We start from the raw sequence: 23,972 nt of genomic DNA, 5'->3' as shown, positions 1-23,972 counted from the left end.
GGGTCAGTGCCTCCCCTGGCCCGGTGACATCGCGGCCGGTCATGCCTGACCCAGGGCTGTGGGGATGTCACAGTGTGGCCCTGGGGCAGTTGGACCCGGGGGAGACCCCTGGGATAGGGGGCTGTGGTCAGGGGTGCTGGCACTGAGTGGGGCTGTGGGGACACAGTGGGGACAGGGCTGGTGTAGCAAAGCCCCAGGCTGGGGTGAAGTGGAAATTTCTGGGGATAAATCTTGTTTTGGTGGGAGGAAGGTCAGTGCTTGCCTTGCTTCCCCTGGGACCCAGGGCAGCCCAGGGACTGGGGCACACCGGGACACCGCGGGGACCCGGGGCAGCTGCTGCCCAGGGCTGAGCGCCCGTCTCTCGCTGTGTCTCGGCACCTCAAAGCCACGGTGGGCTCAGCCATCTCCGCCGGGGCTGTGCTGGCCCTCACCACCCTGGTGAGGGTGCCGGTGACACTGGCTGTGCCCAAGGATGGGCAGGGTCCCCCTGGGGCGCTGGAGCCACGTCAGGGACCCTTGGGGATGTGGCACCTTGTCACTGCCACCCTGCTCCCAGCTGGAAGGAGCTGCCAGCAGGGACAAAGCAGGATTCGGGTACTCTGCTGCCACAGGGACCCCAGGGCCCCCTTCCCTCATCCCCTCACCAGCCCCATCCGGGGGCCGCAGGGTCCCGCTGCCGCCCACCCTCCTGCCGGCACAATTACGGCAGCTCCGTGCCGCCAACATGTGGCTGGCGGGGCTGCTGGGAGCAATTAGGGCAGTGGGCGGGGGGCGCAGCGCCGAGGGGTGGCTGAGCAAACGTCCCGGCCGAGCACCGGGGACGCAGGGCGGCACTGAGCCGGCGCTGGGCACAGCCAGGGCTGGGTCAGGTCACCTGCGGCAGGATCCGGCCCAGCCCCTGAGGAACGGGAGGGTGCCCGGGGACCCTGCATCGCCCAGAAAGCTCCTTCCTGGCGGAGGCTCTGCAGCCCCAGCACAATAATGAGTGGCATGGCTAACGGGCAGCACGGCTAACGAGTGGCATGGCGGGCAGGGCCCTGTCAGCGCCTGACTCCAGCACACGGCAGCCGTTCAGCTTATCTCTTTACTCAGGATACAACCATCTTCTCGGTGCCAGCGTGTCTACCGGCACAACCGGCATCGCGCCCCGACATGGCTATAAAATATCCCCCCCCGTACTCCCTATGAAACTAGACCTTTTCTGTTTGGTTTTGTTTAAATCTGCAGCATTAAAAAAAACATTAATAATAATGGGAGGAGGAAAGGGTGTGGGTAAAGGAGGCGTCCGACCGGGGACAGTGCGGGGCATGGTCTGATGCTGGAGCCTTGGCTGGATCCTCAGCCTGGGCCAGAGCCCCAGTGAGGGGCTGCAGTGACTGCCAGGTGCTCCCCACGCCGGGGTCCAGCACCCCAGCTCGCTCCCCTGCCACCGGCAGTGCCGGCTCGGCAGAGGAAGGTGCAGCCCAGCGTCCCTTCCCTGCGTCAGTTCGTCCTGCTGAGCACCCACCGTCACCCACCTCGCCCGCCCGGGGCTGAGCCGGGACTGGGGGCAGGAGGGGCCGGAGGGGCCAGAGGGGAGCGTTCATCAAATGGGCTGCCAGGTCTTGTCAATGGTCTGAATGTGCTCCTTGGCCTTCATGCGGAGCGAGGCGATGCTGGAGCTCCTCTGGTCCACCTCCTCCAGCGGGTACTTGTCCACAAAGGGGGTGCCGCACTGGTAGGGCGCAGGAGCCAGGGGCTGCATGCCCTGCGCCATCGGTGGGGGTGTGTTGAGGAAGGAGTGCCCACTGTAGGGGGGCTGCAGGGCCTGGGGGGCTCCCATGAAGCCGGGGATGCTGTGGACTGTGGTGGCACTGGAGATGGGGGACGTCAGCCATGGGTCGAGCGGGAGGGAGTTGCTCATGGGCCCCACGTTGGGGGTCATGGGGGGCCGGTTGAAGGAGAGCATGGGGGTGTCATGGAGCTTCATGGAGCTGGCCTCCATCTTCTCCTGCCGCCTCCACTTGGCTCGTCGGTTCTGGAACCAGACCTGCGAGGTGAGAGCCAGGGTGAGCCTCACCGTGCCCAGACAGACCCTTGCAGTGTGCCCCATGTGCTGTACCCCATGCGGGGTGCCCCGGGTGGGGTGTTCCTTATCGGGTATCCCACCCCACGTGGGGTGCCCTGTGTGTTGGGTCTCACGTGGGGTGACCCACGGGGCTCCAGCATTGAACAGTTTGGGTTGAAGGGACCTTCGCAGCTCACCTAGTTCAAACCACTACCATGAGCAGGGACGTCTTCACCCAGATCAGGTTGCTCAGATATTGGTGGACACCGGGCCATATTGATGCAAACTTTGTGTCCAAAGAAGAGCAATGGAGCTGGTGAGGGGCTGGAGCACAAGTGTGATGGGAGCGGCTGAGGGACCTGGGGGTTCAGCTGGAGAACAGGAGCTGAGGGGAGACCTTCTGATCTCTGAACTGCCTGAAAGGAGCTTGGAGCCAGGGGGGTCGGGCTCTGCTCCCCAGGAACAAGCGCCAGGAGCAGAGGAAACGGCCTCAAGTTGCGCCAGGGGAGGTTGAGGTTGGATGTGGGGAACAATTTCTTCCCCAAAGGGCTGTGGGGCATTGGAACAGGCTGCCCAGGGCAGTGCTGGAGTCACCATCCTGGAGGGTTGGACAGACGGACATGAGGTTCTCAGGACATGGGGCAGGGACAGGGGCGGGGGAACGGTTGGACTTGATGATCTTTAAGGTCTTTTTGAACTGAAATGATTCTATGGAATTGGCCATTGCTCAGGGAGCTCGTCAGAGCTGTCCCTATGGACTCTCTCAGCAATAGGCTGCGTTGCTTTGGACGGGGGTTGAGGCCTGGGAAACTCAGTTCGTTTGTAAGGGGTTTACTGCCCTGCTTCACTGTGCCTGCGTCACTTCAGCTCCCCGAGCGTTTCTCTTGCTCCGTCTCGCTCCGTCAGGCCCAGGGCCGGTGGATCACAGACCATCGGGACCTCATGCTCTGCCCAGGCTGCACCTTCCCTGGGCAGAGCCTGCTCCTGCAGAACAGGGAGCGAAACCTCGCGGCCCTGCTGCCCCTCTGCAATTGCTCTGTTCCAACAAGCCTAAAAAACCCCAAACTTGTGAGGATCTTCTGCTTTCCTGGCCCCAAGGGCCTGGAAGAGGTCAGGAGCAGCTGAGGTTTGGCTCTGTTCCTGTGGGATCCTGTGAAGGGACGGAAGCAGCTGCCGCCAGCAGGGGGAAAAAAATCTCCAAAAACCATCTCCCTGCCCAATCGGAGCCTTTGGGTTGTGGGTTGAACCGGGACCACATGGGGAAACCAGGCTGAGCCGCTAAAACCCCTCTCTGGTTTTGGGAGGAGCAGCCTGCTCTGCAGAGATGTCACTCCCTCCTCGAGCAATGGGGAAACTGAGGCACAGAGCGAGGCGGCAGCGCTTGGGAGCACAGTGAAGCTCTCTAGGGCCAGGGTGGTCCTTCTGCCACCCCCAGGGGACAGGGCCGGGGCGCTGGGGCCGCCGGGCGTCCTCCCTACCTGCACGCGGACCTCTGGCAGGTTGACCTTCATGGCCAGCTCCTCGCGGCTGTACACGTCGGGGTAGTGGGACTTCTCGAAGGCGCGTTCCAGCTCGTGCAGCTGGTAGGTGGTGAAGGTGGTGCGGTTCCGCCGGTGCTTCTTCTTGGGCTGCTCCTCCTCGGCGGCGGCCGGCGGGGTCCCCTCTCCATCCCCCGGCTTCCGCAGCTCGCCCAGCTCGCCCTCGCACTTATTCAGGAACATGGTGGCATCTGCGAGGGGACCGCGTGGGTTAGCCAGGGAGTGGGGACATCCCCAGGCTGGGGACAGACGGATGAGTGGACGGACGGACGGGAGGATGGGGCAGCTCCAGAAACACCTTACGCAAAGGCGTGATCCCCGGTCCCACCGCGGTGTCACCCTGCGGCCGTGGTGGCCCCGGGGCTGCCCGGGGTTGGTGCCCTGGGGACCCCGCGCTTGGCTCCTTGGTGAGATGTGACCAGGCCCGTGCTCAGATCGCACCTGAAGCCGAGGAGTTTCTGAAAGCGCCATCACGGGGGCTGACCTGGCCCGACCTGGCTGCCGGCGAGGAGGGGACGGGGCCTGGGCCGCCCCCTCCTCCCAGCCCAGCTCCTGTCCCCAGTGCCACTCGTCTGTGGCCGTGAGTGCCAGTGCTGGTCCCCAAGTGCAGCTGGAGTGACCCGGCACTGTGCCCTGGCTAATAACCCTGTTCCTGCACGCTTATAAGCATTTTCAACCCTTGCAATGTTTCATCTTTAAGCTTTTTATCCCGCATCTGAAATCTTCCTGCAGTATTTGCTGGGGATTAAGGGTCTCTTTCTACCGCAAGGCTGTAGGCAGACATGGAAATGGGGCAGGAAGCCGTAATCCCGGGGCACTTTTGCCGAGGGGAAGGTGCTGCATTCCCAGACCTGCTGGCACAAATTCAGCTGATGCCCGAATGGGCGTGGGGAGGGGGACGGGACGTCAGTTCATTCCAGGAGGGGATCGGGGGGGTCCCGAGCAGGCAGCGTGCAGGGAGCGGGTGTCGGGCGCTGCTCAGGCTGTGCAGGTGTGGGGTGTCCGCGCGGGGCGCACGGTGCCTGCAGGTGCGGCTGCGGGTCTGCACAGGGCGGTGGGGCCACCTGCGTTAGCAGGTGTGGGGGCCGGGGTGCCTGGCGGGTGCGGGGGGGTGTGTGAGGTGTGTGTGCAGTGTGGGTGTGCGCGTGGGGGCAGTTTGTGCCCGGAGTGAGCCGGCGTGCCTTGTCCGTGAGCCGCGCGTGCGCCGTGCACAGCGCAGCACTGCACCCGCAGCGCCGGGCGCAGCAGACGCGTGCAGTGCATGCAGCGCGTGCGCAGTGCGCACGGCTCAGTGCGGCACGTGCGATGTGTGCAAGGCGTGCACGTGTGGGCACAGCGTGAACCTGCGCACAGAGTCCGTGGGGATGCAGTGCGCGCAGTGTGTGTGCGGCGTCTGCGCCGTGCGTGCGGTGCCTCTGTGCAGTGGACACAGCACAAGCAGCGGAGGTGCATGCAGAGCATGCAGCTCACACCGTGCAGTGCAGCGCACGCTGTGTGCAGGTGTGTGCCGCGGCTATATGTGCAGTGTGTGCAGTGTCTATACGTACAGCATGTGCAGCACCCAACAAGTGCAGCATGTGCCCAGTGCCTGCGGGTGCTGTGCCCAGCGCCTCTGCAGTGTGCTCTGGGCATGTAGGTCTGCAGGCTGTGCAGTGTGTGCAGTGCATGCCCAGGGGAGGTGTGCACAGTGTGTGCAGTGCATGGTGTTTGCAGCGTGCATTGCAGGTGCAGTGTGTGCAGTGCATGGTGTTTGCAGCGTGTATTGCAGGTGCAGTGTGTGCAGTGCATGGTGTTTGCAGCGTGTGTTGCAGGTGCAGTGTGTGCAGTGCATGGTGTTTGCAGCGTGTGTTGCAGGTGCAGTGTGTGCAGTGCATGGTGTTTGCAGTGTGTGCGGTGCATGGTGTTTGCAGTGTGTGCAGTGCATGGTGTTTGCAGCGTGTGTTGCAGGCGCAGTGTGTGCAGTGCATGCCCAGGGGAGGTGTGCACAGTGTGTGCAGTGCATGGTGTTTGCAGCGTGCATTGCAGGTGCAGTGTGTGCAGTGCATGGTGTTTGCAGCGTGTGTTGCAGGCGCAGTGTGTGCAGTGCATGGTGTTTGCAGTGTGTGTTGCAGGCGCAGTGTGTGCAGTGCATGGTGTTTGCAGTGTGTGTTGCAGGTGCAGTGTGTGCAGTGCATGGTGTTTGCAGCGTGTGTTGCAGGCGCAGTGTGTGCAGTGCATGGTGTTTGCAGTGTGTATTGCAGGTGCAGTGTGTGCAGTGCATGGTGTTTGCAGCATGTGTTGCAAGGCGCAGTGTGTGCAGTGCATGCACAGGGCTGTGTGCAGCGTGTACCGTGCATGTGCAGCGCTGTGCATGCAGCGTCTGTGCAGCATCAGCATGTGCAGTTTTGGGAGCTGCGGCCCCCCAAGACACCCCCTGGCCCCTCCCGGGGTGTCCTGTAGCACCGGGGGCTCTGGCCACTGCTGCAGGGGGGCTGAGGTCTTGGAGTGACCCGAGAGGAGCCGCGAGCCGGGGGGCTGTGAGCTGCACCCCGGGGTGCCCCAGGGCAGCGGCGAGTGGGTGCTGAGGTGGGGAGGAAGGGCCCCATTGTCACCATGTGAGTGTCACAGCATGTCCTGGGGCTGGGGACACGGGGAGGGGACGGGGCTGTCCTGCCACCCTCCTGCTCTCACTCACCCGCTTCTCATTTGCGCAGCTCCGCACCTGCAAGGAGAGCGGAGAGGGGTGAGCACCCAGCGCCCCCAGAGCCCCCAGAGTCCCCCACCATCCCCCCAGGGGACCCAGCACCCTCTGGGCCCCCGGCTGCCCTGCCCAGCCCCACCAGGCAATGGGGGCGCTGGGGGGTGACTGGGGGAAGCTGGGGGGATGGGGACAGGTGAGATGGGCGCTGGGGGGCTGGGGACAAGATGGGGCACGCGGGAGGAGAGGTGGGGTGATGGCAGGGGACAGGGACAAGGCGATGGGGGTCGGGGTCAGGGCCAGGGCTGGGGGCAGCTGCCAACATCCCCCAACCCAACCCCATCCAAAGCAAAGGAGCCTAAAACCCCGCGGGAGGCTGAGCGTGGGAGCAGGAGTGAAGGGAACCAGCGAACCAGCCAAGCAGGGGCAATAAACATGGAAAATAAAGCAAATAAATAAATCCGGATAATAAAGAGGCGAGTGGCCCAGCAGCAGGGCGGCAGCACCGGGCCGGGCCAGGCCCCCCCAGCCCCCACCTCGCTCTGCTCAGCCCGACCAGGGTCATGGGTGTCCCTGGGCTGGGGACATCGGCACCGGCCACCCCACGGTCCCTGTGGCCCCGCAGCCCCTTTGCCATCGGCAGTTTGGTGAGTTCTGCCCAAAAACGGGCAACACAGAGCGGGGTGCGACGGGCACAGCTGCCCCCCTGCTCCCTGGACACCTCCCCGCAGCCGCCGTCATCCTGCTGGCAGTTTTGGGGTTTAAGCCCTCAAGCTTTAAAATGGTGCTGGGAACCGCACGGACCCGAAGCCTCGGGAGGGTTTTTCCCCAAATCTACTCGACACCCTGCCCTGTGGTTTTCCTGCGGGGGCTGCCAGGGGAAGGGGGGACACCTGGTACTAAAGACACCCAAAAAGGCGACAGAAACAGCATGGAGCGAGTAAAAAACATCGCTTCCCCGGGGCTGGAAGCAGCAGAGCATCAGGGAGGACAAGTGGCCTCTCCTGGCAGTGGGGACGCGGTGGGGACAGCTCGGGGACAGCCCTGACTTTCACCGCATCCTGTTTTTTGCCCTCGAAAGCCCATCTGGGCGCTGGGCTGTGCCTGGGCCGGGGACGGGTGCTGGCGGCGGTGGGACCGTGGTGGCTCCTGCCCCGCGGGTCATCGGCGCGAGTGACACTGACGGGCGCCCGGCACCCGCTCCCCATCCCCGGGAAGGGTGTCAGCCTGGCCCGGCCCCGGAGACACCCGCACGCTGGGGACACCCGCACGCCGGGGACACCCGCACCCCGGGGACACCTGCACCCTGGGGACACCCGCACGCTGGGGACACCCGCACACCGGGGACACCCGCACCCCGGGAACACCCGCACCCCGGGGACACCTGCACACTGGGGACACCCTCACCCTGGGGACACCAGCACCCTGGGGACACCCTCACCCTGGGGACACCCTCACCCTGGGGACACCCACACCCTGGGGACACCTGCACACTGGGGACACCCTCACCCTTGGGACACCCACACCCCGGGGACACCTGCACACTGGGGACACCCTCACCCTGGGGACACCCACACCCCGGGGACACCTGCTCCCCTTTTCAGCATCTTCCCCCGGCGCTTCCTCCCGAATCGGAATAAAACAGCGTTACCTGCTGGGCCCAACTCGGCTTTTCCAGGAGTATTTAACTTTGCCGGTCCCTCCTGGGAACCAAACAAGCGGCTCAACCTCACCAATCTCGCAGCTTTGGCAGCCAAAGTTGCTTCTAGTCTTCTTATTTGTCACAGAACCGCCGCGCTAAGGCTCGGGAGAATCTTTATTTAGTGTTGCAGATGTCACCAAGGCCCCGCAGATTGGAAATGAGTCCAAAGGATTAAGACGAGGTTATTAATTGGAGGCCTTCCCCTTTAAGAATGATTGACAGTTACTTTCTGGACAAGTAATTGCTCTAAATGTCCCCCCAGCGCGGGTCCGGGGGGGCGGCGGCGGACAAAGCCCCGAACTGCCTTCCCCACTCAGATTGTCTCCCCACAAAGGCGTCCTGCTGGAGTTTGCCTTGTAATCCCCTCATTACGGGCGAGGAAAAAGAATTAGAAACAGGGGGAGCGGAGCAGAAAGGCTGGGGCGATGGGGGGAGGGGCAGCATTTCCTCCGGCCGCCGAGGTTCTGCCCCGCGATGGGGTACGGGACGGGCGCCCTGGGATGGGAACGCTGCGCCGGTGGGTGTCGTCCCCCGAGATGGGGGTGGCCCCGGTGCCGGTGGCCCCGCGGGCTCCCGGTGCTGCTGCCTGCAGAGCCCTGCCCGCCTGGGGACCGGGGATGGGGACAGGTGCGGGGACAGGTGTGCCAGCCAGCGATGGGGACAGGGCGTGGGGACAGGGATGGGGACCAGGCGTGGGGTCCAGCTGTGAGTGCTGGGTGTGGGGACCAGCTATGGGGTTTGGGACCTGCTATAAGGTCTGGGTGTGGGGACCACGCACGGGGACCAGCCATAGGGACCGGGCACACTGAACACCCTTGGAGATCTGGTGTGGAGACTGGGGGTGCGGGCCAGCCATGGACCAGCGGCAGGGACCAGGCGTGGGGACAAGCCATAGACCAGACCTAAGCACGGGGACACCCCGTGGGCCCAGCTGTGGGGTTCAGCCATGGGACCATCCCTGGGGCTGCCTGTGGCCGTGGGGCTGGGGGCAGAACCGCCGTCCCTCTCGTCCCCAGCTCACTGCTGCCAGGGTCCCCACCCCGGGGACAGCGCTGCTCCTGTGGGGGTGCGCGGTGCTGCCTGGACCCCTGTCCCGCTGGCGGCTTTTGCTTTTCTTTTTCCACCCACTTTTACTTTCCCCCAAAAGCCGCTTCCTGCCACCTGCAAACGCTGCCGCGGCTTCCTCCACTGCCGTCCCTTCCCGCCACCGCTCCCCTTTCCAACGGCAAATGTCACCGCGGGGTTTCTGGACCTCCCCACCGTGTGGCTGCTGGCCCAACACGGGTCTGTGCCCTCCCATGGGAGCTGCCCCACAGGAACCCCAGCAGCCCCCCGGTGTCCGTCCCATTGTCCTCCCCAGCGGGGCCGTGCAGCTTCTCCTGCCCCGTCTGACACGGTAACACTGTCTTGAGGATGGCATCTCACCATCCCGGGGACAGTGTGCCACCACCACCCTGGGGACAGGCTGACCCCGCACCAAGGACGGGGTGACATGCCCCTGGGGACAGGGTGACACCCCCACACCAGACAGCACTGCCACCCGCAGCAGGGGTGTGCAGGGGGGCTTGGGGACATCCCTGGCACAGGGATGACCTGTAGGATCAGGGATGCAAACAGACACCTGGACCTGCCCCTCCAGCTTGCCCGGGGCTGGCGCTCGTGCCCACAGCGGCCACTGCACTGGGCACAGGAGCCGGGTCCCCAGCTCTGGTGGCCCTTGGCGGATCTCCCCAGGGTGTCCCCACAGCCCCAGCGGGCACAGGGAGGTCCCCAGGGTGCCGGGGTGGCCCGGCGCTGGTGCTCACCGGGCGCCGTGCCCGGTGCCGGCCCCGCTGGCCGCCGTAAGGTGTTGGCTCGCACGGGCGGGGGGAGGCCAGCAGGCTTATTTGCCAAATGATTATAATTGCCTTTTAGGAGCAGATAGCAAATTGATTTGCTTCCTCGTCCAAGGCTCGTAATCGCTTCATCACTTTAAAATATTAATGCTATACTTCTTTGCTAGTTTCCCAATTACCCTAATTGAAGGCAAATTGGTTAAGAAGGTGCAATGCAGAGTATCAGGGGGTTTAGTTCACTCAAATGACAGTTTTAAACCTCCCTAATCCTATTAGCGGGCAAAGCTGCTAACGCTTAGAGACGCTGCGTCAGCTTACCGGGGCGGTGGGGCCGGAGGCGGGGGTCGGGGCGGGGGGCGGCCGGGGGCCACCGGCCTCACGTGACCAGCTCGGCCGGGGATTTATCACTTTTTTAGTTCATTAAGAGGCCTTGGGCAGGCGGGGAGGCGGCAGGGGTGACCCAAAAGGGTGCTGAGCGGGAGGCAGGTGGCAGTGTGGGGGGGCGGGGGGGCAGGACGATTAGCCAAGGAGACCTGGCGGAGGGTCCTGACCCGAATCCCAGCCAGGGCTGGGAGCCCCCGCACAGCCCCACTGGGAACACTGGGAGCCGGGCTGCCCGTCAGGCCAGAGTGTGGATGGAGGAGCTGGTGGTGACAGGGAGCATTGGGGACCTCGGTGCCACTGTCCCTGTGGCTGGCGCTCCGTGTCAACCCCCAGCCCTGGGGACAGCAGGGACGTGGGGTGGCAACGGGGCAGTGCTGGATGCCATGGCTGCTGCCGCCCACTGGGGACCAGGCTGGGGGCCTGGTGGGGACACGGATGGACCCTGCCCCTGCAACATGGGTGAAGTTTTGTGCCGAAATGGGACATTCTGCAAGGTCTGAAGAAAGGCTGGAGGGTGGGGATGGCAGGGATAGTGAGGATGGTGGGGATGGCAGGGACAGTGGGGATGGCAGGGACAGTGGGGATGGTGGGGATGGCAGGGATGGCAGGGACAGTGGGGACGGCAGGGACAGTGGGGATGGTGGGGACGGCGGGGATGGCAGGGACAGTGGGGACGGCAGGGACAGTGGGGATGGCAGGGACAGTGGGGACAGTGGGGATGGCAGGGACAGTGGGGATGGCAGGGATGGCAGGGACAGTGGGGATGGCAGGGACAGCGAGGATGGCAGGGACAGTGGGGATGGTGGGGATGGCGGGGATGGCAGGGACAGTGGGGATGGCAGGGACAGTGGGGACAGCAGGGATGGCAGGGACAGTGGGGATGGCAGGGACAGTGGGGATGGCAGGGACAGCGAGGATGGCAGGGACAGTGGGGATGGCAGGGACAGTGGGGACGGCAGGGACAGTGGGGACGGCAGGGATGGTAGGGACAGTGGTGCCACCAAACACAAGGAGGCTCCCAGGTGTCAAGCCCTGATGCCTGTTGTGCGATCCCCAGGATCCTCCAGCAGCCACCAGCCCCATGGCGGGTACCCGGAGTGGTGGGTGCCAGCGCGAACCAAGCACCTCGTGCACCCAGGAACCTCCTTGCCGGAGCTCCTGCAGCTCTGGATGCTGCAGCCGGGGCAGCCGAGACCTGTGGCACTTGTGACAGCGATGGGCTCTGTGGCACGGCTCCCACCCCACCTGCGCTGGGTTTGGCTGCCCCTTCCCAGCGCCACCACCGCGGCCGTGGGCAGCTGGGACGGGGCCGTCCCCACAGGCCTTTCCGGAGCAGATGGCCCCGGCGTGGGGAGGACGGAGGCGGCTCAGCGCGTCCTTTCTTTCATGGAAACACAGCGTGACTCCCGGCGGCTCCTGCTCCGGCGGGAGGTGTTGTTGGGGCCAGTGCTGGCGGTACATTTTACAAGGGTTCAGCTAGCTTAGTCCTCGGGGACAGGCGACTCAGGCAGATTAGACCTCGCTAAAATAGGCAGGTATTAGTGATCTCAGCAGCCCCCAGCCTTCCGGCGCGGTGGTGTTTAAGCCAATGCTGCTGCCCAATGCCCCGGAGCAGGGGGCAAGTCCCCAGAGGGGCAGGAGGCAGCAGGACACCCCGGCCAAGGGGACCCGCTCGCTGCCTGCGCTGCAGCCGGATGCTCAGGGCGGGGGTTCAGCGCTGCCACAGCCGCATCGGTGCTGCCCCCAAGGGACGCCCCGGGCGGCATCGGGTCCCGCTGGCTCCTGCACACCCCTGGCATGTGGTTGTGCCTGGGGGCTGCTGCAGAGGGGGGGGACGGGCCCAGCGGCCGAGTGTGATGGGCTGGGTGCTGGCTGGGAGCTCACGGGCAGCCTGGCTGCAGGGGTGTTATCATGTCCTCCCCGGCCCAGACAGGGTTTGTGTGGACAAGGGGTACAGCAGGAGACCAGACTGGTGCTGGCAAACACATCTATTGAGCCCAACGGTGCACAAGGCCCCGGGGCTGGTTTGTGGGGGTGATGGAGCAGCAGGGGCCACCATCCACCCCGTCTGGGGGTGGCACAGCGGGGCACAGCGTGGAGGGGCTTGGCCAGCACAGCTGGAGGGGACCCAGGTGTCCTGCATCCCAGCACCCACCCAGTGCACCCCAGAAAAGCAACAGGGAATGGGTTTGGGGAGAAAAACCCACCCCCAGTGCATTTATTGGGACCCCCATGCCCAGGTAATGGCACCGGTAACAGCTGCACCCCACTGCTCCCAGGGGACAGGGGCTGAGTCCCCAGCGCTGCCGCTGTCACCCCCCAGCAGGACGGGCAGCGACACTACATCAGCGCGCACTTCTCCTTCACCTCGTCCACGGTGCCCAGCGCGCGGCCCCGCAGCTCCGACAGATCCACCTCCCGCAGCCTCGTCAGGAAGGCAAAGGCCCCGGCGCCATCCTCCTCCTCCTCCTCCTCCTCGCTGTGCACCATGGCTGCCAGCTCCTGCGGCAGCTCCACCGTCCCGCCGGCCACGTGCAGCTGAGCATCGTCCCGCTCGTCCTGCGCGTGGGTGGGAGATGTGGCGGGGATGTGGGGCACTGTCACCCAGCAGCTGTGGGGCAGGGGCAGGGGACGGCGGGTCCCCCGGGGTGCTGGGGATGCCAGGGGGCACCAGGACTGTCCAGTCCCAGGTTTGGACAGACGGACAGGTGGGCAGGCAGCTGGTGCGGCCGGAGCCGGCAGCCGTTTGCTGCCCTCTGCAGGAGCCATCCCGGTGACATCCCGGCAGCCGCCGGACAGGGCTGCCCCCGAGGCCCCAGCACAGTCCTTACCTGGGCCAGGTGGTACTTGTCCCGCAGGTGCATCCGCACGGTGGCCCGTTCTGCCTTCCTCTGTGCAAAGGCCTTGTCCCGCTCGATCCTGCGGCAGCGGGTGTCACACTGTCACCCCCTGCCGCCCCAACGCCACCAGAACCCACCCCAGCACCGCCGGGTCCCCTGGCGCAGCGTGGCTGTGCCAGCCCTGGCCTGGGCTTGGGGAAGGGCTGCAAAGGTCTGCAGGACGGTTGCAATGGGGATGTGGGAACAGGGGCCGCATCCTGTCCCTCCAGCCCCAGCAGAGATGCTCAGCAAAGGTGCCTGTTGGAGGGACTTGCTCCTCCTGTGGCCTCTCAGCTGGGCCACCAGGTCCCCACAGCACCCAGACCCAGGGAGGTGGCTCCTTAATGCACTCCCACGCTGGTCCCTGCTGTCCCTCAGCTCCATGGGTGCTGCGCTGGCACCAGACACCCCCTGCCCTGCGGCACTGACTCCTGCGGCTGCTCCTTGTCACCTGCTGTGCACTGAGGTGCTGTCCCAGCCCCGTGCCAGCAGCTCAGGGACCTCCCGTGTGCGGGAGAGGTGCCAAAGGGCACCTGCGCTGCCCCTGTCCCACCCCAGGGACAGCCCATGGCGGGTGACACCCCGGTCCTGGTACGTGGGGGAACCAGTGCCCCCTTGGCCCCAGCAAAGCCTTACTTCTCCTCCAGCAGCTGCCGCTGGTACTCCTCGAACTCCTCGCGGGCCATGCCGTTGGGCAGCGTGGCCACCTTGCCATCCTTGGGGGGCCCCTTGGGCGGCTCCTCCTTGCTCCCCTGAAAGCCCTTCAGGGCGGCCGTGAAGAAGGCGGCCATGGGTGGGCGGCTGTGCTGCTCCGTGCCCCAGGTGCCCGGTGCCAGCGGGTCCCTGCCTGGGGCCAGCGCCTGCAAGGTCAGCGGGACCGGCTGCCCCAGGGGCGCTGCGGATCAGGGCCGGATTAAGGCATTAGGAGGGGAAGCCACAGCCACCGGGGTGGAGAGACCTTCCCGCACCACTCGCTGCACCCAAGGGTGCTTGGGGGGCAGTGGTGCAGGGAGACAGGGGTGCTGCCTCACTGATGGGGACGTGGAAGAAGCCACCAAGCCCCAGTACACCATGGATCAGGCTGAAAGACCCCCCGTGGCACGGCCCCCTGGACAGCAGCACCCAAGGGCCGGATCCTGCTGGGGGGAGCGCTGAGGTGGGAGCACCCAGAGCCACCCACATGGGGGGCTGGAGGCGCAAGGAGTCAGCGCAGAGGAGACGCAAGAGGATTAGCTGAAAAAACTCAATCGAGGGTCAAAGGAGTGGAAGGAAGACGAGGCGGCGGGTGGGCACATACAGACACATGCGTGTGTGTGCGTCCCCACGGCCCCGATAATCCCGGCTCCACTGAGACACCGAGATTGCTTGGGAGCCGGCGCAGCCGGGGGCTTCCCGCTGCCGGAGGACGCGCCCGCTCCCCTAATCTATACGCAAGCAATTCCCATACAGACTCTGATTAAAAGAATAATCCCCGTCTGCGCAGAGCCCGAGGGGAGAGGGGCCAGGCTGTGTGCGGGGGCTCCGAGGGCCAGAGCTCCCTGGCCCCTCTGAGCCTCCTCCTGGGCTTTGCCAGGCCCCAAGCGAGGGATAGGCCTAATTTGAGCCCAGAGGTTTAAAGATGCTGTTGAACTGATTTCTTTGGTTTAATCAAAAAGCCCAAATCCATGTGGTTTAGCTGGCTGCGCCCAGTGTTCCTGCACAGGGCTGGGTGGCTGGAGTGGAGCTGTGTCAGGGTTTCATCCTCCAGCGAGCGGAGACGTCCCCTCCTGTCCCCTGTCACCCGAAGGGGCAGTTCAAAGGGACCCCACCTGCGGGGCTGAGCACGGGGTGTGAGGGACACTGACCCCCTTGGGGCTGCTCTGCTCTGCCCACCCCGGGGTCAGGGGACATTGACCCGATGGGAACTTTCTCCACACTGTGTGGTGAGGAGAAGGACCTGGGCCAGGATGGAAAGAGGCTGTTTCCCTCTTCAGGCGTCCGGCAGAGGAGAGACCCCCACAACTGTTGTCCCATCCTCACTGAGAGGGAGCGGTGACACAGGCCACCCCACTGCCCAGCCACCCCTTGCTGCGCTGCTCCCAGCCCCGGCGTGGCCAGGGGGTTTCTGGCCAGGGGTCCCAGGAGTAGGACAAGGGCTAAACATCCGTCAGGTGCTTCAGTTCCTTCTGCAGCTTCTCCGTGAGTTTCTTGAAGGACGGCCGCTTGCCTGGCTCCAGCTCCCAGCAGCTCCTCATCAGGGCATAGACAGTGGGTGGGCAGCCCTCGGGGGGCTCCATGCGGTACCCCTGCTCCAGCTGCTCCGTCACCTCCTTCAGGCTCTGGCAGGACGGAGAAGCCAGCTTGGAGCCCTCCTTTCCCACCCCACTGGGGGCTCCCCCTGGCCAGGGGACAGCAGGATGTCCCCATCCCATCGGTGCCAGCGGGGTGTGACCTGTGGCACCCCGGCACAGCACTCACCAGCTTGGGGTAGGGCGCTCGGCCGAAGGAGAAGGTTTCCCATAGGAGGATCCCGTAGCTCCACACGTCCGACTTGGAGGAGAATTTCTGCAGCAGCAGGGGGAGAGGAGGCTAATGCCGTCTGGGGGCCATGCTGAGCCCCATCCTTCCCTGAGAGCAAGACAGGAGACAGCGCCCGTCCCGCCCCCCAGCTCCTTGGGGCGCGATCCCCCTCCCTTCCCATCACCCGCACAGCCCCGGGTCCATCCCACTGGAGCTGCTGCAATTCCTGCTCTGCACCCAGGCGAACGCTGGCACAGGACAGAGCCCAGACTTTGGGAAACGCGGGGCTGAATGTGCCAGAAGCCACCAAGGGACGGGTCAGCGGGAGGGGGACAGCCGGGGGACCCGAGGGAACGAGCTGCTTCAGGAGGACCCCCCAGTCCCTTCCTCCCTTCCCACCATCGCTCACGTTGTGTTTCAGGGCCTCTGGGGCCGTCCACTTCACAGGTAGCAAGGTGGCATCTGTGCCCTTGGGATTGACCCGAGCCAAGCCAAAATCGCTCACTTTGGCCACGTTCTCCTCGGAGATGAGGATGTTGCGGGCAGCCAGGTCCCTGTGCACCAGCTTCTTGGACTCCAGGTAGTCCATGCCCTGGGCCACGTCCCTGTCGGGGCCAGGGAGCCAAAGCACAGTGTCGCCATGTGTCCCCTGGGCCTGCCTGGAGGGGACACGGAGCACCAGTCCCCAGCCCGGAGGGAGGGAGATGGACTTACAGAGCGAACAGGAGGAGCTGCTGTGTCGGGATGAGCGCCCGGCCCCGCGTGCGCAAGAAGTTCACCAGGTTGCCCTAACAGAAGAAGATAAACCTGTAAGGACCAACGGGATGGGGCTGCTTGGAAACTTTACCTCTGGCAGGGGCTGCAGCACCCGGCATTCGTCCAACTCAGCCCCCGAATGGGGATTTTGTCCCCAAATCTGAGCAGCGGTGGGTCCTGCTGGCCGAGGACTGGCCAGGTTCTCTCACCTTGCTCATGAACTCCATGACAATGTAGAGGCCGTTGTGCAGGATCACGCCGAGCAAACACACCAGGTTTTTGTGCCGGACCTTCCTGAAATGCAGAGGATGCAGGTCAGAGGGGTGCCTCTTCGTCCCCGGGTCACGGGGCAGGGTTGGGCCGTGCCCCTCAGGAGGCACTCACGTCATGGCAGCCGTTTCAGCGAGGAAGGCCTGGGCAGTCACGTCACACTTGATGTTCTTCACAGCCACCTTCTGCCCCATGTACTCGCCTTGCAGGACATCTGGGAGGGGACACAGCGTCAGGCTCAGCCCCACACCTGATCCCCTGCATCCCAGGCCGAGTCCCCCACGCTGTGGGGTGGGGACGGGACATCAGAGGGTGCTATCTGGGGAAGCCCTTGGCCAGGCAACCTCCCATCCCACCTTCACCTACCTCCGAACTCGCCGTGCCCAATGCGGTCTCCCAACGTGAGGTGTTGCAAGTTCAGCAACCAGCCAGCTGGGCATGGGCACAAGGGCAAGTTAGCAGTGGCCACCACCATCCTGCTGCCTTGTCCCCAAAACCCAGACTCCAACCCTCTGTTGCCATCCCCTACCTTTGGCCAGCTCCTTCTCAGCTGACTTCATCCCAGTTTTTGGTTTGGGCTTCACCAGCTTGGTGCAGATGGCTCCCTGCTCCTTTGTGTAGTGCTGCCGAGGGACGGACAGACGGAGGTGATGCGGCGGTGCCACCTCCACCCCAGCTCGGGGTGTGGAGCCAGGAAATGGCCATGGGACACTCCACAGGACCTCACCACCATCACCCCCCTCAAGGGACCCAGTGCCGTGATTCACAGCCCCATCTCAGCCCTGCTCCCCTCCAGGCAAACCCAGGGAAACGCCGTGATGGACCACGGGCCGTCCGGGATGCTCCGCATGGCAGCCCGTGGGGTTAACAGCGGTTTGCAGAGATGAGGGCAGCGGAAGCGGTGGGACGGCTGCAGAGGTTACAGAGCAGGGCCGGTGCAGCTAAAAGGGGAAAGGACCCACCTGAAAGCAGAAGCTGTGTATAAAACACACATGTGCAGCCTCTGGAGAGGAGACAGGCAATGGCTATGAGACAGGACAAAGATGGACCTTGAAGAAGAGCTGGGAGGGCGAGAGTTCACACGGCAGCCTGGGAGCCCCGTGGGGTCAGCAGGGGAGAGGGGGCTCGGCGGGGAGAGAAACGTGACAAAACGCCTCAAAGCCCTGGCAGGGCTCAGACCTTGTCCAGGGTGGCAGAGGCTGCCAGGATCTTCATTTTCCAAAATGCCCTGAGCCCCACTGCTGCGTGAAGCACCGAATGAGCAGGGATGGGGAAATGTGGCCCTTGGCAGGACCGGGGCTGCGGCCGGCTGGCAGAGGATGTCCCCAGGGCATCCCAGATCTGTCCACTGCACCCCAAAGCGAGAGGGAACCACGAGCCTTTGACAGCGAGGGAGAATTATACCGAGTAACAAAATCCAAAGAAAAACACAGGAGAAGGGGACAGGGACCTGCCACTGCTCCAGGTGACCCCACGAGGTTCCTGCCCTCGGTCTGGCACTGGCAGGGCTCACGGCCCGGGGAGGGAGGCTCACCTCAATCATGTCAATGAGGTTGGAGAAGTACTGCTGGCTGTCGATGCTGAGCGTGTTCTCCTCGTGCACCACGCGGTAGTGGATCACCTCCTTGCCGAAGCTCACGCACAGCACGTAGTCACCGGGGTGCCGGACAGACTCACGCACCAGGAACAGCCCGTCCTCGGGTGGCTGCAGCTCCTGCACCGCTTCCACCCCCGAGATCTTCCCGTGGAACCAGCTGGGGAGAGGGACATTGGGGAGAGGGACACTGGGGAGAGGGACACTGGGGAGAGGGGAGTTGGGGAGAGGGGCATTGGGGAGAGGGGCGTTGGGGAGAGGGACGATGGGGAGAGGGACGATGGGGAGAGGGACACTGGGGAGAGGGACACTGGGGAGAGGGGCGCTGTGGAGAGGGGCGTTGGGGAGAGGGGCGCTGGGGAGAGGGACACTGGGGAGAGGGGCGTTGGGGAGGGGGACACTGGGGAGAGGGACGTTGGGGAAGGGGATGTTGGGGAGGGGGACGCTGGGGAGAGGGACGTTGGGGAGAGGGACGATGGGGAGAGGGACGATGGGGAGAGGGGCTGTGCCTGCGGGTTTCCCCCAGTGCCAGTAGTGAAAAAGGGAGAGCCGAGCCCCCACCAAAGCCACGTAGACCCCATTGCATAAACCTCCTCCCCGTGAGGTCCATCCAAGCTGGGTGGGCACCACGGGGGGTCTTTAAAGGCAAGTGCTGGCGCCAGCAAATCCCTCCATCACCAGGGCATGGCTACAGGCTTCTCTGCCCCTGGCTGCCCACCCAAAACCTGACTGGTGGGAAATACGCTGGATTCAGCTGCTGTTGCAGCTCCCAGGGGCTCAGCGGGGCTGCTGGCCCCCATGTCATGTACTCACGGCATGAGGCTCAGCTTGGGGTCAGCGCGGATGGCCCCGCGCTCCCGCAGCGCGCTGGCTGCCAGCAGCCCCTCCCGCCCCGTCCCGTTGTGCTTGGCGCGGTACCAGCCTTTGCCCTGGGGACAGAGGGTCTCAGAGCAAGGGAGGGGAACCTGGCTCCAGCAGCTCAGCTGATGGCGCTGGATGCCGTCCCCTCCATCCCTCACAGCACCCACCGCACTCACCTCCGCGGCCTCGATGATGGTGACCACGTCGCCCTTGCGGAAAGCCAGCTCCTCGGCCTTGGGCTTGGTGTGGTCGTGCTTGGTGACACACTGCGTCCCGGGGGCCCAGTGCTTCTGCAATGGGAGGGCAGCGTCAGCAGGAGCAGAGGGAGCTGCCCCCCCGCCTCCCACAGCCATCAGGGCAGCCCAGGGACTGTCTGAAGCTCCGGCTGGGACAAGGGCCCCCCAGCACCAGCCCCCCTGCACCCCACTGTGGTCATGGGGGAACGTCACCCTGATGTCGGCAGGGAAGCGCTGGCAGCTCCGGCAGCCCCGCTCACCCCGGACATGGTCGTCTGTCAGCGCATCAGGGACCGTCTGTCCTCTCCTGCTGCCACCTGCAGATGGAGAAACCAAAGTGGCTGCGGGGGAACGGGGTTGCTGTCCCCACGGGCTGCGCCAGCCAGCGCAGCTCCTTGCAAGCGCACCCATAACCCGGCGCAGCTCACAGTGCAGGAGGGAGAAAAAGGCTCAGAACAGGCTGCAAACCTTCTCTGCGCTGGCTGAGCCCTGGGGACACTCCTGTCCCACAGCCAGGTGGGAGCAGGACGCAGCTGTCCTGGCCCTTGCTCCTTCTCCCTGCCTTGGAGCCCAAATTAATTCTCCACCGTCCCTGTCACCGCTGGCTCGGCAGGAACCCACTGCTGCAGCTGGGCGGGGGGATGCGGTTTTACCAGGAACTTGTTTTTTCACCTCCTGTTTCAGCAGCTCCAAGTCATCAGGGCCACGAGAGGCAGCGGCCGTGGGGCCCCGCTGAAGTGGGGGCTGCCCTGCCCGGGGGTGCTGAGCCACAGGGCTGGCCCCAGGCAGGACTGTCACATCCGCTGGCTGTAGGATGGTGACAGAAGGTCCCGGTGCTCCCCTTCCCACCAGCTTGTCATGCTGGGATGCATGTGACCACTTTCCAACTAAAAATTGTGGGTGTTCTCCTACAGAAGCCCTTCACCCACAGCACCACCTCCATGGGAGGATCATGGAAGGGACCTTAAAGATCATCCAGTGCCCCCCCTGCCATGAGCAGGGACATCTTCACCAGCTCAGGGTGCTCAGAGCCCCGTCCAGCCTGGCCTGCGGTGTCTCAGGGATGGTTCATCCACCACCTCTCTGGCCAACCTGGGCCAGGCTCTCACCACCCTCATTGCAAACATTTCTTCCTTATGTCCAAGCTAAAGCTACTCTCAGCTTAAAACTCCCACCCCTTATCCTGTCACTATAAGCCTTACCAAAAAGTATTTGCCTTTCTTCTAAGCCCCTTTATATATTAATAAGCCACACTAAGGTCTCCCTGGAGCTTCTCTTCTCAGCTGAACCCCCCAGCTCTCTCCCCTGTCCCCTGTCCCCTGTTCCAGCCTCGGGTCATTCCTGGGGCTCCTCTGGCCCCTCTCCAGCAGGTCCATGTGTGTCTGTGCTGAGGACCCAGAGCTGGACCAGCACTGCAGGGGGGTCTCACCAGAGCGGGGCAGAGGGGCAGGATCCCCCAAACCTGCTGCCCACGGGGCTGGGGATGCAGCCCAGGGCACCATTGGCTTCTGGGCTGCAAGGGCACGTGGCGGCTCACGGCCGATCTCTCACCCACCAGCACCCCCAAGCCCTTCTCCTGGGGCTGCTCCCCATCCCTCCATCCCCAGGCTGGGTTGATACTGGGGGTTGCCCTGACCCAGGTGCAGGACTTTGCACTTGGCCTTGTTGAACCTCGTGATGTTCATAAGGCCCCACTCCTCCAGCTTGGCCACATCCCACAAAAAGGTTGAGTACCTCAGCCTTCTCCATGTTGGTTGTCACCATCTCTCCCATCTTATTTAAGGGCAGGACACATTTTTCTTTAATCTTCCTTTTCCAGCCAATGCACCTGCAGAGGCCGTTCTTATGCTTCGCACCCCTTGCCAAATTCCACTCTAGCTGTGCCCCAGCTATCTTGATCCCAGCCCTACTCATCCAGGCAGTGTCCCTGTACTCATCCCAGGATACACATCTCTGGTTCCACTGCCCGGGCACTTCCCTCAGCCTGACCAGGAGGTCCTTTCTGACCCAGGCTGGTTTCCTGCATTCCATGCACAATTTTTTTAACATATGGCATTTGAGAGCTCTTGCGCTCTAAGAAAAATGTCCTTAAAGAGCTACCAGCTCTGTTCAGCTCCTTTAGACCTGAGAGGGTCCTGGTCCCATCCACTAATTCCTTGAACAACTGAAATTGTGGATGGTGGGACTCGGTGGGCAAATCGCCTCCTGCTGCCTCAGCAGCACAGGGGCTGAGGGGACATCCCACCGCTGGGCACTGACACCAGGCCTGTGTCCTCCCATAGCACAGCATCATCCCAAAGCCACCGCGCTCTGAAAAGTCACGGTTTCTGCAAGCTGTGTTCCAATTTCAGTACTCTTCCCCCAGGTCCCTTTTGCAGTTGAAATTTCTCTGTCGCTGCACGGCAGATGCTTCTTTCCTTTGCTAAAGGAAGGTGGGATTTCTCAACGCTCACAACTCACGCTCTTCAGTTTTACCGCAGATGCCAGCTGATGAGACCCACATCCCACACAGGCCAAGCTGCTCCGTGCCCACCGTGCTCCTTCACACCAGAAAACCTGATCATGCGAAGCTGTCCCAGCAGCTCGGTGCTCCTGTTCCCAGACTCAAACCAGCCAGGGAAGCGTCACCTTCCAGAGAAGAGAAATTGGGGTCAAACCAGCCAGGGAAGCGTCACCTTCCAGAGAAGAGAAATTGCCGAGGAGGGAGGGAGGCGATTTGATTCACGCGCCGGTGGCTGGGACCCGGTGCTGACTGCGCCGTTTGCGGGAAGCCCCGCTCTTGGACTCTTGGAAACTTCCACACAGAGCAGGACAACATCTCGGCGGCCGCGCTGGGCTGGGGAGGCGCGTGGGTCGCTCGGCTCCTCGGAGCGGGGATGACAGTCTTTGCTCTATTCCTCTTTCGGGGGTGAGTCACAGTCACTCCTCTGCGTCACCGGCGGCAAAGCCCAGCCGCTCTCCTCCCTGAGGATCTGAGGACTTACCGTGCCAGTCCCTACCCAGAACAACAACAACAAAGGGACACATGCAGCTGTTGCAAGGTTAATATCAGCCAGCAGCTGTTTTATCTGTCCCAGAAGCCGTTGTTAGCTGGCACAGGCACCCTCTTGCCCTGCAGCCCATCCGTGCCACAAACACTATCATGCTGGGCTCCAAGGTGTGACAGCAGCCGCTCTGAGCCTGTTCCCCAGCAGGCACAGCCAAAGTGACGTGTCTGGATGCAGCTCAGGTCAATTCCAGGGTGGGTTAGGAGCCCACGGGCACAGGGCTTAAGGGATCCGCTCCACAGCCCTCGCCGTGTACAGCCTGGGGTGAGGAGGGACCCGCCGGCTGAGACAGGGGGTGACAGCAGCTCTGACACTTGGTTCTTCACTTTCTGCTGTGCCAGGGCAGAAATTTCTGGTGAAAAGCATCAGCAACTGGTTGCTCAGTCCTGCCCTCCGCGCAGACAGCAAGCGGTGCTCGGAAGGGACGGATCCTCCGCTCTGAGCACACCAGGGCCCGGCTCCTCTCCTGCCCGCTGGCACCAGGGCTCCGCGTGCCGGACACGCACCCGGCGTGGGGACCTGTCACCGGCAGAGCCTGGAGAGCGGCCAGGGCCCCCGCCCAGCGCCCCAGACAGGGCAGCGACTCGCCCGCGCCCGGCGCCGCTCACACGCCTGCTCCCAACGCAGCTGTTGGTTCTTGAGGCTGTTTGGTCCGTGCGGTTCCCATCACCGCGGTGAATGTTCCCACAGGCCGGGTATGTGGGTGGAAAGCCTGGCAGGAGATATTTGCCCCCCTCTTTGTTTTGGAGCTGTTCTACACTTTTAAAAATCAGTTAACCTGAGTATTTGCAATGAGGATGAGAAGTACAGAAATACAGTGGGGTTTGGTAGAACCATTCCGACCCCAAACTGGAGAGTTCAGGTTTCCTTCCAGCACAGTTACCCCAACAGAGGAGCTGCCAGGACCCAGTGGCAGGAGAGGGGCCACAGCACTGTCAGAATGCACCTCTACACTGAAACCGCAGCCAGATGCATTGTGCACACCCGCTGAAACAAGCTGGAGAACACCTTACAAACACCCAAGCGTCACTCGGACAAACAGCAAGTGCAGCTCCTTTGCTGGCCATGCCCCCCACGACCACGCCGCTCTTACCGCTCCACTGTCCATCGCCCTCGGCTGACGGAGCAGCCACCACAACTGGTTACCTGCTCCCAGCAGCTCCCACAGAGCCAGCGCCGGGCACTCACCTCCCGGCAGCGTCCGCCAGGGCCCTGGGACACACGGCTCGGGCAGCTCACCGCTAAGCCTGGGCTCCGATTCCCAACTCCTGAAGAGTAAGCTCTGTATTACACGGAGCGGCAAAGCTTTATTTTCAAGGGCATGCTCCCCGAAAGAGCTGCTGCGTTATTTCCTGATTTCTCTGCTGGTGCGGGCTGCGGATGCTGCGCCCCAGAGGTCCTAGAGCCTGCCCGCTCAGTTAAACATTAACCAGAGATGACTCATTACTTGACACAACTTATCTAAAAAAACTTTTACCCTTTGAGGGCACAAACACACACCCTTGCTAGAAATGAGCTGAAGATAATAAGCTCCTATATTCTGCAGCGCTGTGTAGCACTCACAGAAAATTAACGATCCGCTGTGCAGAAAGGGAGATTTGCCGTCACCGCCTCGATTGCCGCAGCCGGAACGGCTGGAGAAGGAGC

The 23,972-nt window shown here is 63.5% G+C and overlaps 3 protein-coding genes across 11 annotated transcripts; all 3 read right to left on the bottom strand.

The window, feature by feature from the left end:
* Nucleotides 1-1,585: 1,585 nt before the first annotated feature.
* On the bottom strand, nucleotides 1,586-3,768 carry RAX2 (retina and anterior neural fold homeobox 2; the record flags this gene model as incomplete). The annotated part of the gene is made up of 2 exons (XM_082072401.1): nucleotides 1,586-2,029; nucleotides 3,526-3,768. 2 exons carry the CDS (start codon nucleotides 3,766-3,768, stop codon nucleotides 1,586-1,588), a joined length of 687 nt encoding a protein of 228 aa, XP_081928527.1.
* Nucleotides 3,769-12,401: 8,633 nt separating this feature from the next.
* LOC309449595 (complexin-3-like) lies at nucleotides 12,402-13,979 on the bottom strand. The gene is made up of 3 exons (XM_082071848.1): nucleotides 13,699-13,979; nucleotides 13,015-13,102; nucleotides 12,402-12,742 (listed from the first exon to the last, which is right to left on the bottom strand). Exons 1-3 carry the CDS (start codon nucleotides 13,851-13,853, stop codon nucleotides 12,524-12,526), a joined length of 462 nt encoding a protein of 153 aa, XP_081927974.1. The 5' UTR covers nucleotides 13,854-13,979; the 3' UTR covers nucleotides 12,402-12,523.
* A 510-nt stretch (nucleotides 13,980-14,489) lies between these two features.
* On the bottom strand, nucleotides 14,490-23,716 carry MATK (megakaryocyte-associated tyrosine kinase). 9 transcript variants are annotated; one of them, XM_082071764.1, is made up of 13 exons: nucleotides 21,739-21,796; nucleotides 19,492-19,595; nucleotides 19,219-19,332; nucleotides 18,995-19,110; nucleotides 18,122-18,341; nucleotides 17,117-17,210; nucleotides 16,954-17,019; nucleotides 16,702-16,801; nucleotides 16,527-16,611; nucleotides 16,276-16,368; nucleotides 15,971-16,166; nucleotides 15,520-15,606; nucleotides 14,494-15,380 (listed from the first exon to the last, which is right to left on the bottom strand). In XM_082071764.1, exons 1-13 carry the CDS (start codon nucleotides 21,779-21,781, stop codon nucleotides 14,839-14,841), a joined length of 1,860 nt encoding a protein of 619 aa, XP_081927890.1. In that variant the 5' UTR covers nucleotides 21,782-21,796; the 3' UTR covers nucleotides 14,494-14,838. The 9 variants fall into 9 exon arrangements, with proteins under 9 accessions (XP_081927897.1, XP_081927890.1, XP_081927892.1 ...); XM_082071766.1 differs by lacking the exon at nucleotides 21,739-21,796 and adding an exon at nucleotides 23,419-23,716 and having other exon boundaries at nucleotides 14,496-15,380; nucleotides 19,539-19,595; XM_082071770.1 differs by having other exon boundaries at nucleotides 14,496-15,380; nucleotides 19,539-19,595; nucleotides 21,739-21,756.
* Nucleotides 23,717-23,972: the final 256 nt, after the last annotated feature.

The sequence above is a fragment of the Streptopelia decaocto genome, assembly GCF_964273445.1.
Source record: "Streptopelia decaocto genome assembly, chromosome: 24".
Classification (NCBI taxonomy): Eukaryota; Metazoa; Chordata; class Aves; order Columbiformes; family Columbidae; genus Streptopelia; species Streptopelia decaocto.
The sequence above is the reverse complement of the archived record's forward strand: the minus strand, read 5'-3'. Positions and strand labels throughout refer to the sequence as shown.

Excerpts from the sequence above, each read along its gene's own strand:
- LOC309449595 (XM_082071848.1), bottom strand. The coding sequence starts at position 13,853 with ATGGCCGCCTTCTTCACGGCCGCCCTGAAGGGCTTTCAGGGGAGCAAG. Across the intron at positions 13,103-13,698 it reads CGGCAGCTGCTGGAGGAGAA|GATCGAGCGGGACAAGGCCT; the intron begins GTAAGGCTTTGC and ends CCGCTGCCGCAG. Across the intron at positions 12,743-13,014 it reads ACAAGTACCACCTGGCCCAG|GACGAGCGGGACGATGCTCA; the intron begins GTAAGGACTGTG and ends ACCCACGCGCAG.
- MATK (XM_082071764.1), bottom strand. The coding sequence starts at position 21,781 with ATGTGGGTCTCATCAGCTGGCATCTGCGGTAAAACTGAAGAGC. Across the intron at positions 19,111-19,218 it reads CCATCATCGAGGCCGCGGAG|GGCAAAGGCTGGTACCGCGC; the intron begins GTGAGTGCGGTG and ends CTCTGTCCCCAG. Across the intron at positions 16,612-16,701 it reads GCTGAAACGGCTGCCATGAC|GAAGGTCCGGCACAAAAACC; the intron begins GTGAGTGCCTCC and ends TCTGCATTTCAG.